Source organism: Oryzias latipes, chromosome 13 (genome assembly GCF_002234675.1).
Source record: "Oryzias latipes chromosome 13, ASM223467v1".
Taxonomy (NCBI): domain Eukaryota; kingdom Metazoa; phylum Chordata; class Actinopteri; order Beloniformes; family Adrianichthyidae; genus Oryzias; species Oryzias latipes.
This window is the reverse complement of record NC_019871.2, coordinates 21,517,169-21,526,931: the sequence shown is the minus strand read 5'-3', so window position 1 is coordinate 21,526,931 and position 9,763 is coordinate 21,517,169. Positions and strand designations below refer to the sequence as shown.

The 9,763-nt window shown below is 42.1% G+C and overlaps 1 protein-coding gene across 1 annotated transcript; it reads right to left on the bottom strand.

Annotated features, from left to right (window-relative positions):
* Positions 1 to 456: 456 nt before the first annotated feature.
* fzd4 (frizzled class receptor 4) lies at positions 457 to 8,696 on the bottom strand. The gene is made up of 6 exons (XM_004075745.4): positions 8,106 to 8,696; positions 6,298 to 6,435; positions 5,678 to 6,061; positions 4,845 to 4,990; positions 3,334 to 3,581; positions 457 to 3,222 (listed from the first exon to the last, which is right to left on the bottom strand). Exons 1-6 carry the CDS (start codon positions 8,358 to 8,360, stop codon positions 2,804 to 2,806), a joined length of 1,590 nt encoding a protein of 529 aa, XP_004075793.1. The 5' UTR covers positions 8,361 to 8,696; the 3' UTR covers positions 457 to 2,803.
* Between the last annotated feature and the right edge of the window lie 1,067 nt (positions 8,697 to 9,763).

Here is a 9,763-nt window from a genome sequence, read left to right as displayed (position 1 = left end):
CCTATAGAGGGATTTGGTTAGAGCTAAACTAAATCCATTGGTTGGAGAATCCTGACAACCTAATTTGAAAGCTTGAGCAACTCATGAAGAACTAATTAGTCACTTTAGACAAAAGGTGGCAGTATTGTCTAACCCAGGTTGGACAATGCTTCATCCTGTTTCCTGGACTATAGAATGAAGAGTAAAGTTTAATGAAGGTTTTCAGAAATCTTATTTTCTTGCATTTGCTATTTATCAAAAAGTAAAAACCCATTATTTAAATTTACAATGCCTAAAATTAGTTTACACATCTTACTTCAAAGCTACTTTTAACTACTTTTTAGTGTCAATGAGGCATATACTGCAGATATACAGACTGATTAATTTCTGCAGAACGATCTTTAAAAAAAGGTTTGAAAAAGTTATTTAAATTTGCCATCGATCCTTATGTGAGGTGAAAAGACATGAGCAACAAACTGAAAACCAAAAGGCTTTTATTCATCTTCTTCTGATACAAAAAAGTTTTTAAATAAACAGGCTTTTGAACATTCATCAATTCTTTTTACAAAGATAAATTAATACACACATGACACTGTAAAGACAATGAGCGTTCTATACAAAGGAGTGTTTCAAACCTTCAAAGCTACAATCTGTGTTTTGGAAATGTCCTCATCATTGATTCATATCTGGAGTTTTTTTTTTTAAGGGTGTTTTGAAATTTGCGCTCCCTGTGGTTGAGTGCTACACACTCGCCGTCTATCAAGGCACATTCTGTGATTTGTTGGAGAAGTTAACTGTAGATCAGTTACAGGAAGGAAGACGCACAAAAAATTAATAACAGTGTAACCCTTGTGCTATCCTAGGCACTTTAACATTGGGAGTTGGGTCATCTAGACCCACTAGACCATGCGCTGAACTTTTTTCTTTAATGATTTGTGATCTTCATTGGTGTCCATGGATTAAATGAAATCTTCTTCACCTTTATCCTCCTTTGTCATGGTAAAGATAATCTGTCAATGTAAGGCTGGGATCATAGGATAGTACAAGGGTTAAGAGGGAACTAAGCTAATTCAGTTTGCTTTAAGTGACCGATAATCGTTCTCGTAAATGTAGATTTCACTTGAGCCACCGTTTCCAGATGCATGTTTGGAAACACTAAGCAAATAATGAAACATTTGAAACACTAAGCAAAGGATGAATTCAAAGGCTGTGAGAGGCACTATCTGGTTACAGATGACACATAAGGACAGGTGCAAGCGATTCAAGCTCTATTACTGCCCACTGAAATGCAAAAGGACAACCATCACATTCAAACATTCAATTAAAATGCTTTGCTCAAAGGGATTGTCAGGCAAACATGCAGGAGCTGTTTTTCGGTTGAAAATCCTTGAGACGAGTTAAGTTTAAAAATACACGCCAACATGAAGCACGGAGAACCTGGTATGTCTGGGAACGGAGGCCTTAAGGTGCATGAATGCAATCACATACTGCACATGCGACAAACAGCAGCTGTGACCCAGAGAAAAATAAACCTTTGACGGGTATCTTGACATCCTTTTTCTCTCCTTAAAATTGTTGACACCGTGGTTGGAGATCGAGTTGGTGGATAAAAAAAACGGACATCTGGTGTGTGACCCCTCAATTTAAACATAACTCAAATATTTTAGCTTACACTGCACTTTTAATGCCGACAATGCATTCTTTCCTTTATTTTTCTGCATGCTCTAGAATTCCGATTACGCATATTTTGGCAACTGATTGTCCAACATTTTCCTTTTCAGAAACATGGCTTCACTGTTTGATCAGGGGCAGGGGGATATTTGAGTTTTCTGTTGCTCCTTAAGCTTATAAAGAATAGGATTTTCATAAAAGCCGCAGACTTCATTGGAACAGTTTTCTTAAAAGAGCAAAACCCAAATGCCTGCATTTCCCAGGCACAGCAGGTCCTGCTCAAGGCTGACTATAGTGTGTACACCTGGCAGTGTTGCTTTCAATTTTACAAAAAAAATTGCCGCATCTATGACATCTCTCAATATTTACGCTGTGCATATTCCTATCGGCTCCAACACTTAAGTTATTATACATTTTTAGTGCATTATTCCAGCTTTAGAGCTGGTTTCCCAAACAAATTGAGGCAGTTAAAATCACGTGTACTAAGAATTCAAAGAAAATTTGATCAGTGGTTAAATAAAAAGATTTGAGGTCATAAGGTAATATTTTACTGCGATAATTCAGATTAAATGGTACGTTTGTATTTTTTTTGGAAACTGTGTCTAGTTGTTAGGTGATTCTGGGAAATTTCAGTCCGAACCTGCATAATATCTGCTCCAGTGTAAAAATTACAAACTTAAAAAAAAAGAGACAACAGCTTAAAGGTTTACAGTGTTCAGCAGCTCGGTTTGTTCTGCTGGAAAACTCTGGAGAAAAAAGAGACAGAGAGGTAGAGATGGTGCAGTACAGCTTATTGGTGGATCTTGTTTGCATATTGATACCACTGTTGTGCCTGTTCTGTCTCTTTTTCCTTTTCTTCGCCTCTCTGGAAGACAGCGGTCGAACCGAGGTAGAGAGGCTGCTGCTGCTGAAGCATGACTTGTTCGTCTAAGCTTCTCCTTCACAACCTCTATTAGAGGCACAGGGAGTGAAAGTCCGAGGGCTCGTGTGATGCCATTTAATCCAGTGGCACCATTGGAAACGTCCCACTATGGGTCACATTTTTACCCAACACCAATCTCCTTATACTTTCGATCCTTCATTGAACAGTTTTTTAACAGGAAGAGAGTTCAGCAGATCCTGTTTGCTGTCCATTCTCTCATGGGCTACCTTCTCACACGACTGTCTCATTTCCTTTGCCAGGTTTGATCCAGCCCTCTCCCGGTGCGCTCTTACCACCTCGCCCAACATGGCCTTCTCTGAGCAGCCGGGAAGAGCAGCGCTGCCATGTGTGGAGAGTCTTTGCCGACCAGATCCACATTCCCGACGTGATCCCCACCAGGAGTGACATGAAGATACGGAGCATCTCCGATGTCACGTATGAATCGTGGGTGCTGGTCTTGAACTCTCCCCAGTGGGAGAGCTGGTAGAGGTAACAGCCGATTACGGTGGATGCTGGGACGGTGTACAGTATGGAAAAGACGCCGATCTTCACCATCAAGCGCTCCAGCTTGTCTGTTTTGGTGCCGTCCTTCTGTAGATTGGAGCGAATCTTGAAAAGCGCCATGAGGCCCGCACAAATGAACAAAGTTCCTGTGGGAATGAAGACAACAACTGCAATGAAGACACAGAGGACTCAAAAATGAGTCGCATAACTTAGATGATGGGAATACAATTAAATTGTATCCATTGGGCTGGACTTACCAACGAGGAGGTAGGTGGCAAGTGGAGCCACCACGAAACCTGTGAGGGCCTCCTGCTGCTGGTTGCCGACATAGCACAGCCCTGTCAAGTCGTCTGCATCCACCAGCCTCATGATGAGTATTACAATGGTTTTGGCAGCTGGGATGGCCCACGCAGCAATATGGAAGTAGGAGCTGTGCATTTCAATGGCCTCGTGGCCCCACTTTAGCCCAGCTGCCAAAAACCAGGTCAGGGTCAGGATAACCCACCTGGAAGAGGGTGAAAGAAAGATCTTTTATCAGAAATGACCACAAGAAGATGGTTGCTCTGAATAAAGAACAGTAAATGATTTTGTCAGTGATGCTTGAGATTTTAGGGCCGGTTTCTCTTCCTTGTAGCTGCAATTGTTCGGTAATGTCACATGTTCATGGGAAGAACTTGATTTAGTACACCTGTTCACCTGAAATTCTTGTGGTGGTGGTTTGTGCATGGAGAGGGTGGGACGGTCCTGGTATTTTTTTGCTGGCCTCTTCATTTATCACATTTATCTGAAATGATTCCGGAAACCTTTGAAGATTTTGGTTTTTTGGCCATGAAGTTTTTATTTACTTTTGTGTGTTACAAACAATGGCAGTTCCCCACCAGGAATAATATGGGGTTCAGTGTCTTGCCACTTTGACACGTGGGTCGCCAAGGCGGGAACCAAACCTGTGATCTTTCAACAAGAGGTTGGCCGATCTACCTGTGCACCACATTATTTCTGAATGTAGAGATTTTAGATAAACGACATGCATCTAATTCACAAACAAAATAAAAACTGAAGAGATAGTGAGACAGCCAACTTGAATCCCACCTTGGACCTTTCTGTGTGGAGTTTGCATGTTCTCCCTGTGCATGTGTGTTTTCTCTGGGCTCTCTGGAGTCCAAAAACACTTTTACTGTGTTCATGGTGACTCACAATTGTCCCTAGATATGCATGTGTGGCCCTGCCACAGACTGGCAACCTGTTCAGGGTGTACCCCACCTCGACCAACAGTAGCTGAGATGACTCCAATAACCCCCTAAACCCAAAAAGGATTCACAATATTCTGAAAATGGATGGTAGCATGATGATTGCTGGGGCATCTCAAAGCTTTGCCCTTTGTGTTGACTGGTCATAGTCATAAAGGTGGATGACTAAAGTTGCTGGTAGTTCTCAGGTTATCACGACTGCAGGACTGCAGGAGTTTTGTGTCCATTTATGGAGAAGTGTAATATTTTTGGGTAGTTGTGATTTTCTTCAAACCAGGAAGATAAACAGGAAAACGGAGGCGCAGGGAAACAGACAAAAGTGCTGTGACAGCAGCAGGTTTCCACTGCAACTTTAGTGCAGCCTTCACTCCAAAGGAGACAAAGCTTTGAATGGGAAAACAAATCCACTAATACAGAGGTTATGGGACAGGATGAAGGTCTTATGTTCCACCATGAGACCTTAACAGCACTGCTTTGACAATGGAAAACTGTGACAAAAGGTTTCATGTGCTTAAACTAACCAAAGGGAGGAGGCCATGCCGAAGAAATAAAGCAGGAGGAAGACGATGGCGCAGCCGGTGCTCTTTAAACCTTCCTGTACTAGAACTGGCACTCCAACGGCATCCAAGTCACAAGAAACGCGCTCCCTCCCGAGAGTAAGGCGTACCTAAAAAGTCCAAGTAGTTGAGTTAATAACAGGAAAGGGAAAAGGTTTTTTTTTAGCATCGAGCATCCAATTACACATTTTTGAGTCATTTCAAATCACATGGACTAGATTCTGTTATTATAATGATACAGTTTGTTAAACATTGATTTACTTATATATATATATATATTTTAAGCAAGTTATGCTTGGTTTTGATTAAATGTTTTACATATTTAGAAAGTAAAACTAAACTATGGTGAAAACTAATAACCTTAAAAATTGGATCCATTGACCTTTTATGAATTATTGTAAACTTTTGTGAATGGAGATCAAACAAAATCCCTTATCTGGTTTATTTTTAATGACCCACTCAGAGGAAAATAGTGTTTTTGGTGTTTTTAACATGTTCTTATGGCATTGGATGGATTTCTTAATTCAAATTGGATGGATTTCTTAATTCAAATTGTTGTGAATTGCTAATGAACTCCTGTCGCTCTGAAGAATATATGTCCTAGAAAATGACACAGGTATTCTGGATAATATCTGCATAATTGGCATAATCTTAATTAAAAGAACACTTGGAATGCTTTGAAAATAGATCAAAAGATAATTGGAGTGGCTTCTTAAAATACACCTAGTTTTATTCACTCTTTTTTTATGTCTATCTAATCCTAAGAACTGATTCCTTAAGAAAAACCCTGAACTTACCAGATAGGCAACACTATATAGGTTGCAGCACATAGACAGAAAGATGATGGGCCTCTCAGGATACGAGAATCGCTGTGAGTCCAACAGAAAAGTCAGGACTGTCAAAGTAGTCGACAGGAAACACAGTACAGCCCACACCGCCATCCATGCATCTGTGAAGACTTTGGCTCCTCGCCGGTAGAGGCCATTGTCGTAGCCACACTGGAGTACGCAGCTTTCAGTCTGCTTGAGCCAAGTGTACTGATCGGGGGTAGAATCCAGGGCTTGACAGTCTTGGTCAGAAGGATGGTGGACCGATTGGTAGGGCGGGTCCTCGTCACCTGGACCCTCCATACACATGTGGTTGTGGTCGTTTTGTGGTGGGAAGCGGCTGCAGTTTAGTGCCTGAGAAAGAAACAGGAATTCCTGAGTGTCTTTGCTGTAAAAATGAAATGCGTTATAGACTTAGACTGGTTTATAAATTCAGCCATTCAACTGTTTATACAGCTATTTTCTCAAAACCTGAAAAATCCAGCAATTTACAGGAAAACATATCGTTAATAAGGCTGTTATTATTTATAGGTATTTTTCATGTCTGGTCAAATTATGTGTAAGTAAATATTGATATGAGCGAAACTCACCTCGGGCCATGTATATCCAAACTCAAGGAGAACCGGGAGGCATTTTCTCTTGACAGACAGACACATGCTCCCACACGGTCCGATGGGAATGGGAACTTTGTCCGTGCACATGGGGACATAAACTGAGCAGAGAAAAAACTGGAAAAAAGTAGAAAAAGGGTGTTGTCAGATTTTATTTTATTTTTGTCTTTGCAATACAAAATTCAACAAACTCTACTTTGCGAAAGCAAGGTTTAACAATTGTAGAATAATTTGTTTGCAAAAAGATAATTTACATTTTAGCCTGTAACATCCAGAGACAGTAAAGTCAGGTGTTTTTACTCTTTCTAGAAAAATAAATATGAAATGTTAACTGCACCGCATGCATTAGCATCTGGCTTATCTGAATTTTCATTCCACCGATTACTCAAGTTTTAAATAAAAAATCTCTTAAGAGATGGAAGCTTGCAACGCCACCAAAGAAAGGCCGTGCTGTTCTGTGTGTTGGTTCTGAAGCAAAGGGGAATGGGTAAAAGTCTTGCAGCCTTTGTCCAGTGATAGACAAACTGACTAGAGCCCCAATGAAGCAGGAAATGCAGAAGGAGTGAATGTTGGGAACAAAGTAGGCCTACACTTTAGTTTACCACTTCCACCATGTTAGCAAAATGAACATTTTACTTTTAAAAACCTCTGTTTTTAGGAGAGAGGCAAAAACAATTTTATCGAAATCAAGTCTCAAAGACATGGGCTTGAATGAAGCGGTTTTCTTCCTTAAGATGTATGGTAAACAGATGAACATTTGGGGGGCTGGTGTGTTTGGGACTCTGGACTTTTGGTGCCAGAGAAGTCCACAGATTAATAAAGTTGCTCTCTGAGTCAGTGGACTAGGAGGAGCCTCCAGCGGCAAACACTCGCAAACGTTTATACAAGTGGGAGATATTAGGTTTCGTGCAGTAGAATTTCTAATGCTTCCCACGGTGAGCCACGCATACTTAACCAGTGACGGTAATGTAACTCATGTAGGTGTTTCCCCCCCGATCCGTTTGTAACCTTAGTGTTGCCGCTTCAGTGCTAAAAGCTGCTCTGGGTTCCATTCAGGAAGCCTCCCATTAGAGCTGATGCTGGGACAGTTCCTGGCTCTCCTGACTCTCAGAGCAAAGCAGATTGTGTGTCAGGCAATCTTGCTGGTCAGTTTGCAACTGGGGAATTTCATGGTAAAGCCCCCACCCCCATTTATGCCTGCCTCATATAGTTTTTCTGCCAAGATATTTTCCAAACAGCTGCACACTAATAATCCAAACCCGGTTTCTGAATCTTCACATGATGCATGTGTGCGGAAATTGAATTTTTGTCATGTCACCAGTGAGTCCAAATATAGTCTAAAATAAAATTTCTGGTGTGGGGGGTGTAATGGATGCTTTTCTTTTTCTTTGCTTAAGTCAAACAAGCAACATTTGTCTGAGAAGACTGAGGGCAGCTTTGTAAGCAGGAAGACAGTCCTAAAGAATCAGCTGTTGCTGTGTGGGGCATGAACTCGGAATGTCAACAGACCCTCCGGGAGGGGATGGAGGGGGCATTTTCAATTAATTTAGCATGCCAGGCTGGTATGGGTGGGGGGGGGGGGGGGGGGCGTCGACTTTAATTAAAAAGATGGGAAACAGCAAACGTCAAATGCTGATTATTGCACTGTAAGTACGCTGGCTCCCTGTGAGCTGCGCACAGATCTGCCAGTTATTGCTGGTAGCTGTGGGTCATGTGCTCTGGTCCCCACACAAATCTATCCCAGCACGGTATGTGTGCGACTACACAAAATATAATAAAAGTAGTACCTTAAGCTGACTGGAGCAGCCGCACTGTATGAGCGGCGTAAATGTGGTCAGCTGCAGCTCTGCGTCCGACTGCAGCATGTTCCCCACCAGATTTGGCATTTTGGTGACATTATAGCCGAGCCCCTGGCACATGCTGATCCGGATCGGGTCACAGGTCATCTCTTCCATCTCATCCCCGAATGCGTTGACGGCGCAAAGCGCGCGGAGCAGGAGGAGCAATGCTCCCGCGGAGAGCCTCACCATGGTCCCGCGCATGTATGTTCACCCCAAAAGAAATGATCTCAACGAAGGCTGGAGGGGTCGCCCTGGTAACGGGAGCACGCAGGTAAAAGTCCAGCGGGACAGAGAGAGCGCATGTGCTCCGTCAGAATTAGGAGTTACAGCATTCCACCTTTAAAAAATCCAGCAAAGCTGTTCTGAAACAATCCCCGGTCCATGCGTAAAGGATAAAAAAAGAACCTTTCCAAACAGTTAAAAATAAAACATTTGACTAAAGCATCCACATCCTTCCAGCTCGGTTTCCTGCGCGCCGACGCGACGTGGAGCGGCTGCGTCTGCGCCTGCAAGCCTCTAGAGCTAAACTTTATTGTGTCTGCGACGGGAGACCGATTTCCATTTCCAAAGCAGATCTGACCAATCCCGGCGCGGGAGTTGGGTTTCCCGGACCAACCCGTGGCCAGAAGGGCGGGGTCCCAAAGAAAAACAGAGGAGCGGACCGCATCTATCAACCTACTCCTCTCTCTCCTACGATTATCGAGCTCTGCTTTGGAATCTCACTGTTTACTGTCCTTTTACCCCTTTTTTTATCCATTTGCTTTTTCTGTGTTCTTTTATGCTCCCCTTCTTCTATGACAACTTTTCTCTTTTCTTTCTAACTTACTTATTTACATCCAAAGCTCCAAACACGCCCCCCCTCATTTAAAGGCCACTCAGCTTTAAATAGTCTTGACATTGTGATTGAAAGTGGGGCGTTAAGGCATATTGACGCATTGCAGGTCTGTTTTGCATTGCAATGAAAGCCCATACTGGACAGGTTTTGTTTGCAAGTGGCACCCCAGGAGAGAGCTCCATTCTTGCAGAGTGAAAAACAGCAGGAAAAAAAGCTTTTTGGCTTCAGAAAAGCTGAGAGTTCAGGACTGATTGACTCTTTTTTTTTCAAATACTACTGAGTTACTAGAAGCATCTGTAAGCTGTAATCAAATGTAGCTAGAGAGGTACCGTACGCAAAGTAGTAGGTGTGTGTACCGCTGCACAGCAGCAGCGCTCAGATCCAGTTGTTGAGTCCAGAAGACCTATGAGTTGATAAACCTAAGCAAGAAAATTATCCAGGGCAAAATTTCTCTGGAAAATGAAATGCAGTTTCTCAAGTTCTGGTTATAATCTTTAGTGAATAGTGACGCAGCATTCTGTTCCCGTGCAGACAGTTCATCACAATTTGAGTTGATTCCAGTGATGTTCTGTGAATTCTCCTTTTTATGTCTTTATTTACATTTAAGGTTTATATTTCTTTTGTCTAAATAAAAAATAAATGTGTTTGAAAATATTAAAAGAAAACGTGGGATAACTCCTCTGGAGTCAGAGCTGCAGACATTTAATTCAAAGGGACTTTAAAATTCGGTTGAAATAGGCAAATTCTAAATATAAGAATAGGTTTTATC

Coding starts and splice junctions, on each gene's coding strand:
- fzd4 (XM_004075745.4), bottom strand. CDS start 8,360: ATGCGCGGGACCATGGTGAGGCTCTCCGCGGGAGCATTGCTCCTCCTG. Junction 6,436..8,105: donor GCTGCTCCAGTCAGCTTAAG/GTACTACTTTTA, acceptor ACTTTTTTCCAG/TTTTTTCTCTGCTCAGTTTA. Junction 4,991..5,677: donor TATATAGTGTTGCCTATCTG/GTAAGTTCAGGG, acceptor TGGACTTTTTAG/GTACGCCTTACTCTCGGGAG.